At 46.4% G+C, this 17,548-nt stretch overlaps 1 protein-coding gene across 1 annotated transcript in view; it reads right to left on the bottom strand.

The window, feature by feature from the left end:
* The window catches only part of LOC140903942 (beta-1,4 N-acetylgalactosaminyltransferase 2-like), a 30,518-nt gene extending 19,900 nt beyond the window's left edge, over positions 1–10,618 (bottom strand). The window contains exons 1-2 of the mRNA XM_073325954.1: positions 10,530–10,618; positions 692–865 (exon numbers count right to left, since the gene is read on the bottom strand). Coding sequence (XP_073182055.1) covers positions 692–865; positions 10,530–10,618 — 263 coding nt within the window. The remainder of the gene's footprint in view (positions 1–691; positions 866–10,529) is intronic.
* Between the last annotated feature and the right edge of the window lie 6,930 nt (positions 10,619–17,548).

Here is a 17,548-nt window from a genome sequence, read left to right as displayed (position 1 = left end):
GTCAGAGTTTAAGGCCAGACAGGATCATGAGATCATCTTGCCTGGCCTATGTATCACAAGGCACTAAACACCACTCGGTCACCCCCACCCCAACAGCCAGAATTAGACCAAAAGTACTACAGCCCTCAGGAAGCTAACCCAGTGTATGCCACAGGCAGAAAACAGGAAAGATCAAAGTGCATGGGAGGGACCAATTTGTGCCCTGTTATCTTCTATTATTCATTTGTCTTGGGGCCATTAGGTGTTGTGTGAAAACAAAGATGCAGCTGAGCCAGGTGGCAGAGAGAGAGCAGTTGCTATTTTGTCAAACAACAACAGGGAAGAGGAAAGAAAGTTAATTTGAATCCCATTTCTACCTAGCTATTATTGCATCAATCATGATGGGTCTACTTAAAATCGTTGAGAAAACCCACATTTTTTGCAGGTGCGTCATGGCATAAATAGCAAATTTCATGGATGTTGAAATTTATGCCATTTATGCCCAGCAAAAAATGTGGGATTTCTCTGCAGTGTTTCTCAAACTGGGGGCCCCAACCCAAACCTGAAATTAACTTTCTGCAATATGGGCATTAACAGCTGGAGCAAATCTAACAATTCAAACAAACATTAGCCAACCTTTTCCTTTGCAGTATTTGCACAAATCTAGCTACGAAGAACAATTGAAGCAGTTAATATCAGCAAGGCAACTTACCAAATTCCATTGTAGGTAAACAAGGACTTGTATTTTTCTGGAGACAGAAGTTTCATGTCAGACCGAGCCTCTGAAATCTCTCCCTTGATCTGATTTTCAGCTGGCCTCTGCCAGTGCATGGAGGCCAAAAACAAAACCAATGTACACGAGACCAGGATAAGGAAGTATTTCATACTGCATTAAACAGACGAAAGGAAGATTTCAGTAAGCAATGAGGCAGCATTTAGAAGCTGTTAGCTCTGTGGCTGCATTTCCAAACTCTAATGCATTTCACCTTCGGTTTTCTCCCTTCCACCCACACCCAGCAGATCTGAATCTCTTATTCATGTTCAGAAGAGTTTTCTACCAAACAAAATAAAAAAGCCTCCTTCCTTGATTATACTTAGGAAAGACTGACTACCCATGCTGGGAAGCTGTTTATACCAATTATAGGACAGTTGTTCAGACAGAAACTTATGAGCTTGAGACAAAAACTGTTGTATTTTATTGTGTTTTTTCTCTGAACTTTTTGAGGGTGTTATTAAACCAGACAGTCCTGTGTCCTTTAGAGTATGACTAGTTAAGAATTTACCTGTTGACTAGTTGCAATTATTGGCTAAGAATAGATATTAAGACAGATCTTATTAGTTCTCCTAGTGCATCCCTGCTGCTACTTTCATTCCCCCACCTACCAAATGCCTCTCCTAGAATCCACACCGAGGGTTCTGCTGACCCATTTGGACTGTGACACAGGGGAAAGGTGCGCTGGACTCAGAGCAAGAACACCCTGAATTATAGGCCACTTCCTTCAGACACCACAGTTAGTATTTCTGCCATTCACAACCTTTATTATTCCCCAAAGACTACATTAAGATGGCGCAAAGGCTGAGAGTACATGTCAGTAATTCCCGGTTAAATACATTACAGAGATGCTGTAAATATATAAAAAAAATCCCCAAAAAACAAAACTCTCTTCCCCCAAACATTATAAACCCAGGAAATTCAGAGTAAATACATTTGGATTTCTCTTAAATATGTAGCCTTAAAAATGAACTTCCTAGGTTTATAGCACTTGGTATTTTGCATAAATAACAACATCCCTGTAATGTATTTAATACAGAATTCCTGATATGTACTCAGTCTTAATATTGTTTTGTTCGGGAATTATCTTATTGTTTTCAAGTTAAAAATTTAATGCATGCACACTAAACACAGAACTCAACAGGCCATACTTCATATCTTCATATAACTTAGCAGGCCATACTTCATATCTTCACTCTATTCGAAATATCAACTTGCAGATTTTAAAAAGATTTAGCTTTTATGGCTGCTTCCCACCCACCCGCATCCACACACACTTTAGATTGCCACAAAGCAACCAGAATGCACATCCCTCCCCACTGCCCGTTTTTGTGAGTAGATCTGGTGTAACAGGTAGCTTTGGGAAATAAAAGAGATAACTATACACATACTTCATTATTTTCAGCATCCCCCCCAGCTGAAGTTTCTGTCAGCAGAGGCTGGTCGGTGCATAAGATCTTCTTCAGGGAAACTCACAAAAAATTGCCTTCTTTCAAAATGGCCGGGCTACATTGCTTCATTGAAGATGGTGGCTGCAACTTCCTAACACCACCAGCCTTTCATCCAGTCAAACACTCTCCTCTGGGCTATGCCAGCCCTGTCCTCACCTTGTGGGTTAACAAGGTGTGTACCCTAATCTTCGAGACCCTTTGAAGCATTTCCCTGTGATAATATTCCTTTTTTACCTTGCAGAACGCAGGTTCTGCAAGGTTATCATCATAGTTACCAGCCTTAGAGTTGCTCATCTGATGCTCCTGGAAGTTGGTTTGCAGAATCAGACCCCAAAGTTCTCACTTTCTAGAGTCTATTTTTATAGGAATTTCTTCCTATGCCAGTCTATGGGAATTGCTTCATCATGCTGTTGCTGAATCAATCAGCAGATGGCACATTCCTGACGGCTCCGTGCTGCTAGATGTTATCTTGTTCTCTGGTTCTCCCATTCTTGAGGCTGTTGGGTGGATTCCAGTCTGCCCTCTGCGGGGGGTCCTCTGGTTATTTCCACTTGATGCCTTCTTCAGCTGATGGACACTGGATTCTTAGGCTGGCACCTCCCTGATCATTCAGTTATTATCCACACCAAGCATCCATCCACATACATCCTCTATCTCTGTTTTAATCACAATTGTTAATACAACAAAAGGGCGGGGAGTCTCTGGGTGCCGTTTCTGTTGTTACAGAGTATTGCTTTGAGTCTCTCTGTGTGAATTGCTTTAAGAACAGACTCTGTCTTAGAATGTACTAACGCAATTAGCAGCTTGCAAGTTTCACACATAGAGGGAGAGAAACAGTACCAAAAACCAAGAGACCTCTTAATTAGTAATACCCTGGAATTTAAACTATGGGGAATCAAACTCATTTGTGATTTTAATACAGAATTTCTTTAATATGATCCAACAAGCTGTCTGTAGATACTCTTTATGGATAAATATTCTGTAAGGTAAAATATAAGACATGTGTTTGGTGTAGTGAGTTTGTCAGAGTTTGCACTGCAACCCCAAAGTGGGTGTTTGCCTATGGCCCTGGTGTGTTAATCTGGCCCTTCACACTTTTGTCTTACTAGGGTAGGCATTCAGAATCCACGTGCAATAGTATTTTGCATGTGTACTCAAGGAACCAGTTAGAATGCACTCAGTGTACTCAAATCTTTCCTGGCAGGTAGCAATGCAAATATCATCTGCACAAATGAATCTTCACACATCAGGGAGTTCTGGTTGGTCATTTGTGGATACAATAAGAAACAAAGGTGAGAGCACTGAATGTGGGGGCAGGCCATTCTATTGAGTACACCATAAACTTTTCTTACACCTTTTTTCACCTTGACAAAGAAACATTGATTCTCAAAACAGAGAGAGGACCTGGACCATCCTGCTATTTCTCAAAATTCTTGCAAGTTTCAGTAGACGTACTACAGTGTCAAAAAAATCAATATACAGCCTCTGTAATTTTATAGGTTTCAAAACCATCTTCAATGTATTGAGTTAGGTTTACAGCTTGGCAACAGCAAGGACATCCTGGAGAGAAACGCCCTTCGACTATTAGCACTGTCCTACCCATTATCCTCTGCTCACACACCTTGCAGGTTGAACAAAGGAAGGATAGTGGGCAATAACTCTTTGCAGAGTTAGGGTCTTCATATTCTTTGAGTAGTGCTACCTGGATTATCTGCATAGTCTCTAGAAGGAACTGGAAAAGTCAAGCAGCCATGTCTGTTCTCTCATCCCAAAACAGAGAAATAGTGTGTTAGATATAGCAGCTACCGTTCCACATTTCAGGGTTTTCATGGCTATGTCAGCTCCTCAGTGTTGAGCTGTTCTTTGTGGACTTTGGTCACTCTTCAGAGACAGCAAATTCCTGCTTAATGGCTTTTGTTCTGCACTTTGCTTTGTGGGTTGGTTTACCATTTAGGTTGAGTTGGGGTGTGAATTGGCTGGGAGAGTCTACGGCAGTGCACTTTGGTTGCTCTCCATCAGGGCTCAGCTTACAAATGGTGCTTTTGTACTCTTACGACACAGTTCTGTTGTTTGAATCAGTTTCCTCCAACGGCCATGCCACTCCTTTCCAATTTCTCACACAAGAATTCCCCCAAACGCCTTGGTTTCGTCACTGTTCAAATAATAGAAATATACATAGACCACTAGTAGAGATATACATAGACAACTATGTTTTAACTACAAACATGGATACAGACTAACACGGCTACGCTTCTGATATCATAGAATATCAGGGTTGGAAGGGACCCCAGAAGGTCATCTAGTCCAACCCCCTGCTCGAAGCAGGACCAATTCCCAGTTAAATCATCCCAGCCAGGGCTTTGTCAAGCCTGACCTTAAAAACCTCTAAGGAAGGAGATTCTACCACCTCCCTAGGTAACGCATTCCAGTGTTTCACCACCCTCTTAGTGAAAAAGTTTTTCCTAATATCCAATCTAAACCTCCCCCACTGCAACTTGAGACCATTACTCCTCGTTCTGTCATCTGCTACCATTGAGAACAGTCTAGAGCCATCCTCTTTGGAACCCCCTTTCAGGTAGTTGAAAGCAGCTATCAAATCCCCCCTCATTCTTCTCTTCTGCAGGCTAAACAATCCCAGCTCCCTCAGCCTCTCCTCATAAGTCATGTGTTCTAGACCCCTAATCATTTTTGTTGCCCTTCGCTGAACTCTCTCCAATTTATCCACATCCTTCTTGTAGTGTGGGGCCCAAAACTGGACACACTACTCCAGATGAGGCCTCACCAATGTCGAATAGAGGGGAACGATCACGTCCCTCGATCTGCTCGCTATGCCCCTACTTATACATCCCAAAATGCCATTGGCCTTCTTGGCAACAAGGGCACACTGCTGACTCATATCCAGCTTCTCGTCCACTGTCACCCCTAGGTCCTTTTCCGCAGAACTGCTGCCTAGCCATTCGGTCCCTAGTCTGTAGCGGTGCATGGGATTCTTCCGTCCTAAGTGCAGGACTCTGCACTTATCCTTATTGAACCTCATCAGATTTCTTTTGGCCCAATCCTCCAATTTGTCTAGGTCCTTCTGTATCCTATCCCTCCCCTCCAGCGTATCTACCACTCCTCCCAGTTTAGTATCATCTGCAAATTTGCTGAGAGTGCAATCCACACCATCCTCCAGATCATTTATGAAGATACTGAACAAAACCGGCCCCAGGACCGACCCTTGGGGCACTCCACTTGATACCGGCTGCCAACTAGACATGGAGCCATTGATCACTACCCGTTGAGCCCGACAATCTAGCCAGCTTTCTACCCACCTTATAGTGCATATGTTTAAACTGCATTATACATTGGTCCCGCAACGTTTTCCCCCCCTCCTCTCTCCAGTGCAGACTTCCCTAAAAGGAGTGTACTAAGTCACGTCCATACTGAGCTGTGGTATTTATTGCACAGGAGTGCCTGCCAACTCTGCCTACAGATGTGTATTTAATAACTTGCTATCTGCCTATCATGAAAATACTGAAGCCCCAAAGTGGGGTTGCTCAGCATTTTTTTTTTTTTTTTTATTTTGGGTGGGGGGGGGAGTCAAACCAAACTTCTCTTTGGGTGCCTAAATTTAGACACCTGGGTTTGAATGTTTGGGTCCACCATTTAAACAAGTTACGGTATGAACACCGGTGGACTAAAAAACACAAACCTAAAATGATCTATAACAATCACTTCTAAATAAACCCATTTAAGACAGAAGCAACCTCTGCTCCACTTCTTGTGCTTTAAGCTCATCAGCTTATCGGGGGAGAAAATGAGATGGGAATCCTGAATATAAGGAGAAATGGATTTTTCACATCATCATAAAACAAAAGTTTTATAATTAAGTCTATGTATTTTGATAGAGACAATTAGGATCAGGTGAGGAGAAAAGGTTAATTAAGACAGACATCTTGCCAATTAATCTGCAATTGAGGTGTAATTGAGGTGTTTCTTGTCATCCAGATCTCTCACCTGCTTTAGAAAAACAAACAAACAACTCTTCACATTTCCTGGTGCAAAAATGAATTCAAAACCAGCCCACTTTCTCAGCTATCGCCCTGATCCTGAAACTGAGCATGAACAGGACTCAAAAAGAAGAAATCCAGTCACACAAAACCTATTCCAGGACCTAGCCCAACATTAGCAATACCACCGTGGCTTATTTACATTAACCCAAGAAAGGAAATGGCACTTATACAAACAGAACAGTGTGTGGGGAAAGTCCAACTAGATTTGGAATGCTGTCCATCACGAAGGGCTCCATCCTGCAAGAACGCATACACAGGGGAGAGTCATTGTACTCACACAAGCTATTCCCCATTACTTCTGTAGTATTTTTTGAGTAAGTTACTCACGTGTTTGCAGAATCAAGTCTTAACAGAGAAGTCAGTTCATTATAGGATTTGTCTTCACTGAAGAATTAACTCAAATTCAGTTCACACACAAACCCCCTGAACTCCAAGTAGGGATGTTTTCAGCTCAAGTTAGATGGCCCATCAGGTGTACAGACTACAGCTGGTCAGCTATTAACACAATTGCTCTGTGCTAGGGTGGCCACTTACACATTCCCATAATAATGGACACTCTGGTACTTCTGGGAATGGTGTGGGCCCGCCCCCACCAGCATGACCTCGCATGCCTGGTGCGTACAAGCTCATGCTGCACAGAGGACGCCATTTTGAAGAATGCGCCGCTCCATTCACACAGGCAGAGGTGGAATGGCGCATTTTTCAAAATGGCGTCCCTCGCCTGATACTGGACAAAACCAAGTCTGGTTTGGCTCAGTACCAGCTGCGGGACAAGTCACCCAAAAAGAGGACGGTCTGGTTTAAAACTGGAGGAATGGCCTTCCTACACGGTGCTGCTCACACGAGACATTTTGCAGTGTGGCACTTTCCCTTGAGCCAGGCTAACTTGAGAAGAGTAACTTGAGTTCACCCGGCAATGACGACGTTGTAACCATACATTTTCTTTCTTTCTTTGTTTTCCTTTCAGTTTTTCACGTACAGAACAATTAAAGGAAACATTTGTGCATCTTTTTTTAAAGTTCCCATTCATTTTTTTTTTAAATACACATCATGGAAATATTTGTTGGTTTTAGGCATTGTAAAAGGCATTTTCCCTTTTGTTTTATATATCATTTTACTTAAGATCAGTCAAATTGTATTGTTAAGGACAAAATTAAAAAACCCCAAAAACTCTGGAAAAAAATGATTATTTCTCAAGCTTACATCCTCAAGTCACTTTGGATCCTATTCACACAAAAGGCAACTACCAGATATTTGTAAAAAAAGCCAGAGCACAAAAGTACAGGGAGATTATAAAAATTCTGGTATTTTTAAACAAACCAAAAAAATTAATTCTGCCTCACTGTCCCTTTTTAAATGACTACCTTGAAGAATAAAATTCCAGAAACAAAACAAGGAAGATAATAAAATAAAACAAAACAGAAGACATTCAGAACTAAAGCAAACTAGGGCCCAGTCCTGTAAACATTTAATAACTGTGAACATTATGCCTGGTATTGGTATTGCCTGGTTTACCGGAGCATACCAAGATCTCTTGCTTTTTGCCTGATGGTAGGAGGAAGAAAATGGAAGATTGTAAAGAAAGCATTACATGCCTGTGGAATTATTGCACTTGGTATTTAAGACAATCTCCTCCCCACAAGTAAACATTTTGTTAGCCTTTTATCTATAGGATTAATCTTGAAACCCTTATTCATTAAAGTAGTTTCTTATGATCTTATTGAAGTCAATATTGCTACACTCCTGATCAGGGGTCATTTGTAAAGCACCACAAGTCTTACAATGCTGTATGCAAAGTTTTGGGATAAGTGAATACAACCACTTGCAAGTACAATGATCCAACACAAAAGCACTGACTTGAAGTGGGGGGAGGAATCTTATTACCGTTAGGGCATGGGAGCTCATAAAGTGAGGTGTATTTCTGAGAACACCTTACATTCAAGTCTTTTTATTGGTAGAAATACAGGCGATCAAGGAATATAAAATTACTTCTGCATTTACTCTTCTCGATCAACGAGGAAGAAAAACGTTTAAATATATCTATGATTGTGACCTTCCTGGGTTTTATTGGGTTCCTTTGCATTGAGTCCCTCTTCTCTATTTTTAGTACCCTTCATTCTGAGGCATTATGGTCATTTTTCTTTCTGGGACAAGGAAATGGCTGTGTTTAAACATTGAAGTAGCAGTAGTCTCTTCTCCCCCCGCCCCCCGCATCATGCAATATAGCTAAGAGATGTGTGCGCCTTTTTAGATGTTTTAAAAATACTTAATTATGATTATAGCATATTCAAGAAGCATCAAGTTGATTTGATTTACACACCTTTTCTTAAAGCTCATAAGGCATCATTAAGACCCTGTATAAAGACTCCCATCATTCTTTGAAGTCAGGGTCAAAATTTAGACAGTTATTTCCTTATCCTATTTAATCATTAAATACCCAGCAGTTTACTCCTATAAATTCCCCCTTTAGCACCAACTTCGTTGTTGTTAAACAGGTTTTAAAAGAACTCCAGTCGCACCCCATCTGTCTATATGGAAATGACAGACAATTATTTAAATGTATCTTAATGGATGAGGTACTCTCATAGTTGTTTAGCTTTTTTCACTAAGATTCTAGTATATTTATTTTAAAAGCATCAATAGACAAATTGGTTTAATTTAGACAGAGTTTTATTAAAATTAGCCATTGACCCACCTATAATGAGAGGCGAGAGACATGCACTAACTGACAGGGGATCTCTACAACTTTGCTGACAGTCAAGCAGAAGGCCCCATTTCAGCCCAGAACAGTATAACCTTTGGTTTCAGAGTAGCAGCCGTGTTAGTCTGTATCCGCAAAAGAAAAGGAGGACTTATGGCACCTTAGAGACTAACAAATTTATTTGAGCATAAGCTTTCATGAGCTACAGCTCACTTCATCGGATGCATGCAGTGGAACATACAGTGGGGAGATTTTATATACACAGAGAACATGAAACAATGGGTGTTACCACACACATTGTAACACGAGTGATCAGGTAAGGTGAGCTATTACCAGCAGGAGAGTGTGTGGGTGGGGGGAGGAACATTTTGTAGTGATAATCAAGGTGGGCCATTTCCAGCAGTTGACAAGAACGTGTGAGGAACAGTAGGTTGTGGGAGGGGGAATAAACATGGGGAAATAGTTTTACTTTGTGTAATGACACATCCACTTCCAGTCTTTATTCAAGCCTAAATTAATTGTATCCCGTTTGCAAATTAATCCCAATTCAGCAGTCTCTCATTGGAGTCTGTTTTTGAAGTTTTTTTGCTGAAGAATTGCCACTTTTAGGTCTGTAATTGAGTGACCAGAGAGATTGAAGTGTTCTCTGACTGGTTTTTGAATGTTATAATTCTTGACGTCTGATTTGTGTCCATTTATTCTTTTACGTAGAAACTGTCCAGTTTGGCCAATGTACAAGGCAGAGGGTCATTGCTGGCACATGATGGCATATATCAAATTGGTAGATGTGCAGGTGAACGAGCCTCTGATAGTGTGGCTGATGTGATTAGGCCCTATGATGGTGTCCCCTGAATAGATATGTGGACACAGCTGGCAACGGGCTTTGTTGCAAGGATAGGTTCCTAGGTTACCTGATCACTCTTGTTACAGTGTGTATGGTAACACCCATTGTTTCATGTTCTCTGTGTATGTAAAATCTCCCCACTGTATTTTCCACAGCATCCATTTGATGAAGTGAGCTGTAGCTCACGAAAGCTTATGCTCAAATAAATTTGTTAGTCTCTAAGGTGCCACAAATACTCCTTTTATTATAACCTTTGCAAGTCAAAGGCCCATACCCACACCAGCCTGAGGTCATTCGAAGCACCTTTACCAAAGGAGGGAGTGAAGTGCGTTTTGCCTATTTGAGCAGATCAGGTTAGTTTTTAACAAGCAAAAGAAAATACTACCGCCGTCTGTTTACAAGGAGAACTGTTCTGCAGCCAAGGGGTTTCCTCTCCTGGCCAGTATCAAACACTAGAATCCCTGAGGTTCAATTCCGGGAAAGCTCTTCCCTTTACCCCCAAACAGGGCGTAGTCATTTGCTTCTACTACAGCAGCAGTATCTGCCAAACTCAATAGCCCAGTTCAATGGAACTGCGCTGGGTTTGCATTTGCAGTTTCCCCCAGAAAATCTGAAGCCTGAACACAATGGGCAGAAATTGGAGACAACTCCCTTTCACTGGGTTATTCCACTAAAAGAACAAAGCAAAACAAAACACATACACAACAACAAGAAGCCACAATCAAACCTGCAGTAAGATCTCGGAATCCACTGGCAGCTGAAAGCTCTGGCTACACAGGAAGCCCAGGAATAAGGAGAGATCCATTCCCAGAACATGCTGATTCTAACCAACCAAACACCCCCGACCATGAGCTCCCCCACAAGCAACCAATTGCACTAATCTGAGCTATATGGCAAAGAGAGCTGTCCAACCCTCCCAGAAACTCACACCCCTAGTACACAGGTACCCAATACCCTCTTAGCTCCAGGTATTCAGTATCTACAGCCCCACCCACACAGGTATGTTCAATGCCAGCCCTGCACTTGATACTCAGTGCCTACAGCCCCACCCTGTTAACAAGTGCAATAGCTGCAGACCTACCTGAGAAACAAAGAATCAAAAAACTCTTTACCCTGAAGACGCTTATAAACAAAACCACCTAACATGAGCAAAGGGAGAATATTTATCTGCTCTGTAGACTTTTTTAAAAAGCAATTGCTTTAGCGTGGCACAAAAGTAGAAACCTGGAACTGCTCCAAAGTCAAATTGTTGGTGACAAAACATAAAATGTAATTCAATTATGTGTAGGTCTATTAAAATCAGGATAATGACAAACCTCACAACATCTAAGCCAAAAGGAGAAGCCTTGTCCATTTCAATATAGAGAGTGACAACCCAGCAACGCTACTGGAAATGTCCCCAGTTCTGAGATTATCAGCCAAACTACTCAAAAGTAAAAAGCTTCCTCTGTGAGGAATGGCTCAGCTGTACCATCACCCTATGCAAAATTCTCTCCATGAGAACAAACGCCTACTGGAAATATACTGCAAACAAACAATTGTCAGCTTAGAAAGGACATAAATATTGATCTTTAAAAAAAATAGCTGCAAACTAAACAAAATAAATTTTATTTTGGAAATATACAAAGAGAACACATACTGAACTGTTGAGATACAGGCCTTGTAAGAAATGCAAACCAGAACACCGGCTCCTAAGCGGAGGTTCGCAAGCGGCTCTGCTCAGCTCTCACCCACAGGCACCGCCCTGCCTGGCAAGAACCAGCCAATGGGAATGTAGAGCTGGTGCTTGGGGCACGGGCAGTGTGCGGAGCCCTGTGGCCCCCCCGCCTAGAAGCTGGACCTGCTGCTAGACGCTTCTGGGCCGCAGCACAGTGTCAGAACAGGTAGGAACTAGCCTGCCTTAGCCGGGCAGCACCGCTGACGGGACTTTTAACGGCCTGGTTGGCGGTGCTGACCAGAGCCGCTGCGACCCAGTGCCTTTCGTTCCGTGACCCACTACTTGGTTCCGACCTGCAGTTTGAAAACCACTGACCATAAGCTCTTTGGTGCAGGGGCCATCTCTTATTATGTGTATTTGCTGCACCGAGCACTGTGGGTGTTCAAACTCGTTACAGCAGTACAAACAAAAATATAATAATCCAGTGTCCCTTCTTGTATGGGCAGCCAATAAACAGCTCCAGCTCCATCCAAAGGAACCCAACATCCACCCACTCTCACAAAACACAAATCCCAGACCCAATGCAGCTGTACAGAACCATCCTAGCTGGCAAGTATCCAACACCCACAATATATAGGTACCTAATATCTAGCCTATTGCAACACACCGGGGGGCTGAGTCTCCCCTCAGGCTGCTGCCCAGTGTGTCTATCAGCTACAGGATCTAAAGGAAGAGCGAAAGGGATGGGGGCAGAGTGAAATAAACCTGTCTGAGTGGGTAAGTGAGGTATCAGATTTCTAGATGTATGTTGAAAGACAGCTGGCACCCCATGTCGTTAGTAGGGCCAGGTTGCACGAACACTGAAGCCAGTTACATCCCACTTAGGAGGTGTGATTTGCATGTCAAGGAGGCAGAAGGACAAGAAAGGGGATAATTAGAAGGTCAGGGTTAATAAACCACTAGGCCTAATAGTCTGGTACCTCAAGCCCCTGCTTAGAGCTCAGCAGGAGCTGAGAGCTGCAGCACCCAGGACTCGGAGGCTGCTGGGTGCCCCGACCCCCAGGAACCCGACTTGCCCCAGCTGGGCTTACCTTGGGCTACAGAGGTGGGTGGCTTTTCTGGCTGCCCAGGCAGCCCTCCTCTGGCAGGTGAAAAAGGGGACTGCCCGCTCCATTCCTGGGAACAGAAGTCACAGCTTCATATCTGCTTCCTGGATCAGAGAGCCAGGGGAGGGAGGCACTGGCCCAGGCCCTCACACCAGGGGGCAGCCCCCTTCAGTATTGCCAACCACCAGAGATAGAAAATCATGAGTTGGATTCACCCCCCGTTCCGCCCCCAAAATCACGAGATTGGGCCCCAAAAAATCACAAGATTTTTAAAAACAGCATAAAACCAGGTTTTTCCAGCTGGTCTGTTTACTTTTAAACCCCCCGCTACTCCTCTGGCTGGGCGTGGTCATTTCAGATTGAAAAGTCAACCTTTGATGCACACCAGAAAGGACTCCTCTCCCCAGGTGCACTTACTCTCTCCCCTTCCCTGGACCCACCAACGCCACCTCACCAACTCCCTCAGAACGCTCCCTCCCCAGACCCCAAGTGGCGGAGACGTTCCAAAGCCAGTACCGGGTTTACAATGGCGCCATGAGCCGGGCCCATGCTCAGGAGGGGGCCCCGGCCTACTCTCCTTGCCCTGTGCCCCGAGACCCCGACAGCCCACTGCCTCCTCTCGGCCTGCCCGCTGGCCAGCCGGGGGCTCCTCTCCACCCCCCTGGCCCCACCCGCCGGCTTCTCTCTGCCCCCTGGCCGGACCCCAGGGCACCTCCGGCTCCGGGCTGTCTCTGCTTCCCACCACCTGTGGGGCCCCACCTGTCTCCCTGGAGCTGAGCCACCTGGGACTGGAGCAGAAGCCTGGCCAGTCTTGGCCAGCTGGGTGGGGGGAGAGCTTGGCTGGGCCCCTCCAGGCAAGTGGGTCCTGAGGGAGCCTGGCTGGGGCAGGCCCTGGCGTGGCTGATTGCGCCACGCCCCAAGGGCCGGAGTGATTCCCCGCCCCGGGACCAGCCCTGGCTGCTCAGCCTGGCAGACACAGTCGCCTCCCAGGAGGCCGGTGAGTGCGGCCAGGAGGCAGGGCGTGGGTCTCTGCAGGGCCGGGGGGAGCTGGGCTGTAAGGGGGCAGGGAGGATCTCTCTGGGTTGGGGCACTAGGGAGTGGGGGCTCTGTGTGGGGTGCTGAGCAGTTGTGGTGGGGCTGTGGGCAGGGGGGCGCTGGGCAGGGGTGGTGTTGTGCAGGACACTGTGCATTTGTGGCAGGGTTTGGGGGGGGAGCGCTGGGCATAGCGGGTCTGGGGGGCTCTGGTCAGAGGGAATCGGGGGGGGGGGTGGTTCCTGTGTTGGGCGGAGGGTGGTGGTGTGTGGTGTGACATGGGCCCACCCCCAAGGGGAAGGGGCACACTGGCAGCACAGCGCCAGGCAGGCAATTGTGCGTCTGGCAACAGCTGATTTGTAAATAGTGCCCTCGTACTGGGCTGGGCGGCGCGGGGCCACCCCTGCCATGACATGCCCCTGGCCGGCCCCTCACTCTGGAGACTGCCCCCGCCCCCTCGCCATGCTCCATTGCCCCCATAGGGGCCCAAAAATGTTTGGCACCGGGCCCACAAAAGGTTAATCCGGCCCTGTCCAAAGCAGTGGGAGGCTTTTCCTTCACTCCACTCTCCCTCCTTCTGCCCCTCGACTCTCTCTCTGCTATAGGAGCATACATGAAGCTGGGGTTCAGTGGCAGGACAGGCCTGTGTGTCCTTAGCCGCAAGACAGCCGCACAGAGCTCTGCCCAGTACCCAGCCCTGAAAGTCACAGGGCTGAGAAAAGCTTCTTGCGTCATCATGACAGCTCCTCCTGCAGGCCACAAACTTCTGTGATTTGCAACAGTTGGCAATAATGCAACACTGGCTTTCCCTGGCCACTCGGAGAGTAGTTCTCCTACCCACCACTACCCCAGTCTGGGGGCTTGCCATCCAATCTCCTCCATCTGTCACCCCATTACTATCTTCTGCCCACCCCCAGACTCCTTCCTGGCCCCACATCCACTACACCCCGTTTCCTGCAGCCCCTAAATGGGCCTTCTGCTCCCCCCAGCGCCTGCCCCCCCCCTTACTCTCCACACTGACTTTTCACAGAAGTACTTTTCTGAGCAGTAAGCGCGACACGGTGCTGTGGCCAGACAGCAGCGGCTGAGGTGCCAGGACTCAGCATCGGCAAGCCCCAGCCCCAGTGCTTCATTTGTGCTGGGGCTTGCCAGCAGCCACCGCTCTCCGGTTCTACAGGCAGCACCGCTGCCGGCAGCCCTGCAGAAGTAGCAATACCAGACCATGCCCCCCGTACCGATGCACTGCTGCTGGCAATGGTGCTGCCTTCAGATGCTGCTCTCCAGCCACCCAGGCTGGGCTGCACGGTGGGGAGTTTCTGAGCTTGTGGCTCTCCCGGCCGTACATCCCCTGATCACCAGGCCCACAGGAAGGGGGAACCCAGGGGCTCACCCACCAGCTCCACGCAGGGGCAAGCCCTGCTGCCTGCAACTCCCCACCAGGCGGGCAGCTCCGGGCAGCATCGCCCACCACCTGGCTGGCCGACCAGGGGCTCCAAGCACAGGCTCGCCTGTGCTCACTCCCGCTCCGGCAGCCTACACCCACGAGCTTGCGGCATGGACGGCATCTCATGGACCACCATGCCTTGGATGGTTACCCACGTGACCTATGAGGAAAGGTTAAAACAATGGGGCATGTTTAGTCTTGAGAAAAGAAGACTGGGGGGTGCGGGGGTGGGCTGATAGGCTTCGAATAGGTTAAGGGCTTGTTACAAAGAGGACTGTGATCAAGTGTTCTCCATGTCCACTGATGGTAAGACAAGAAGTAATGGGCTTAATCTGCAGCAAGAGATCACAAGCAGAGTTTAACCACTTTCCCCAGCCCCTCTCACAGGCACAAGGATGAATTTACGGCAAACTCAAGGAGGAAAACTTTTTTGGGCCTAAAGAAGAAGTAAAGCTGGAGACGCACATTAGGGTCCCTGCTTCGGCCGCAGAGCAAGTTATCGGCAAAGGAGGCAAAACTGTAAGCGAAAGCAAGGAGAAAGAGAGAATCAGGCCTGTAGGGAGGCGGAGTTAGGAGACCGGTTCATCCCCAGGTGTGGAAGCTTTGGAGGATTGCCTATTATGGCTAGGAAGCAGTCACTGCGGGAGGGGAGGAGGGGATGCTGTGAGGCAGACCTGGGTCAAGACTATTGCTTGGAGGGGTTTTTTGCTGGTGCTTTTGTTTCCCAGCTCCTCTGCTGACCTGGCAGAGGATTGTTCTCCTCCCTTGGCCCACATACCAGTGTGGAAGGCAGGAGGGTCAGGTCAGGAGCAAGGAAGAAACAGCTGGTAACCCACAGGAGAGGATGGAGCAAGGGCAGGGCCACAGAGGAGGCGGGGCTATCTCAAGATCCAAGGTTCAATTGCTGCTCCCCTGGACAAGTATCAAAGCAGAGAGGAGGCCGTCGGCAAAGGCAGCCTGTGAGCATCCTTGATTTCACAAGCTAGGCCTGGTTACTGTCCTCCTGTGAGGTGGGCAGCTCTCACACACTCTGAGCTCCATGCAAAGCTCAAAAATTATTATTTTTTGCCAGCTGGAGAAATGCAAAATCTGGGGGGCAGGTTTTTGGTTTTTTTTTTTTTAATTCTTCTTCCTGAAACGGTGCAGTAACCGGGTGGGCTCTGCTGCTTTCCTGTAGGTCAGCGAAATGCAGAACCTGACGGCTGCAGAGGCGGTGGTGCCCCGGGACCAGACACCTGATGAGAACGAGCAAGTCATTGTAAAAATCATTGGACACTTCTATGCTAGCCAGGTACGGAGACTGGAATCTCTCCCTGTGCAGGGCTTGTGCTGGGAGGGAGGAGGGGAAGAGGAGAGAACATAGGAGGCAGATGGGAACTTGTAAACTTGCATCCACCATCACTGAGGGGAGAGGACAGGGTAGTCTGTGGTCCTACAGTTGGAGAGACCTACCACCAGCAGGCAGAACCCCTGAGTCTCAAGAGAGGCTAAGCCCAGGAGAGACAAGTTCCTAAAGAAATGAATTGACATCAGTTATCACCTTCACAGGACCCCTGAGTTCTCTTTCTTTCTCTGCCACTAACTCCCTATTGGGCTATTGGAATTTGATGATCTATCTAGGCTCTGAGAAGCGAGCCGGGAACCACCCATGCATTGATTTGTTTTTGTAGGGGAGACCAGACCTTCTCTTCTGTGCATTCCTTTATACATCTTGCTTAGGTTATAGCTACACTGCAATCAGAGGTGTGACTGCAGCATGGGTTGCCGTGCCCACGCTTGCTCCAAGTTAGCTAGCACAGCTAAAAATAGCAGTGAAGATTCAGTGGCACAGGCTAGCAATGCAAGTACGTACCGAGGGAGACCACACTGAAGTCCATGGCACCCTATCTTCATTGCTCTTTTTCATCATGCTAGCTAGATCGATGCTAGCCCAGGTCTGGCTGCATAAGCTGCTATCGCATACTGTAGACATAGCCTGAGTTATGACCGTCTCTGAATTTGGATTACACAGCTGCAGGAATGCTTGCTAGTTTTGATAAAGGGAACATACAAGCAGTTACTTTAAACACTGCAACAAGATGACATGGGGAAAGTCAGGTATTGCTGTGTGTTTTAGCAACAAGGAAAAAAAAAGTAAGAAAAGGAAAGGAAAACAGAGAGAGAAATGGGAGAGAAATTTTATACATGCAGACAGCAAGGAAAAAAAATAAAGAGAGAGAGATATGAACCCAGCTATCGCTATTAGAAAGATTCACATTTTTAATCACATCTTGCTCCTTTTTTATTGTACCTGCATGAATTAACCCCCTTTTTTAGAATGTCATGTTAAAAGATCTGTGGTGGTAAAATCAATTCTCAAGAGGCTGAACCTGCATCCCGTGCCCCCAAACTCAGTGGGAATTTTGGGTGCGTGAAGAACGCTGGATTGAGCCCCAAACGTTTGCAGCTTTAAAGAAGCAATGACCCTTTTTTTGTAGAGACAGGGAATGTCAAACAAACAAAGAGAG

This window comes from Lepidochelys kempii, chromosome 27, assembly GCF_965140265.1.
Source record: "Lepidochelys kempii isolate rLepKem1 chromosome 27, rLepKem1.hap2, whole genome shotgun sequence".
In the NCBI taxonomy this organism is placed as follows: Eukaryota; Metazoa; Chordata; order Testudines; family Cheloniidae; genus Lepidochelys; species Lepidochelys kempii.
The sequence above is the reverse complement of the archived record's forward strand: the minus strand, read 5'-3'. Positions and strand labels throughout refer to the sequence as shown.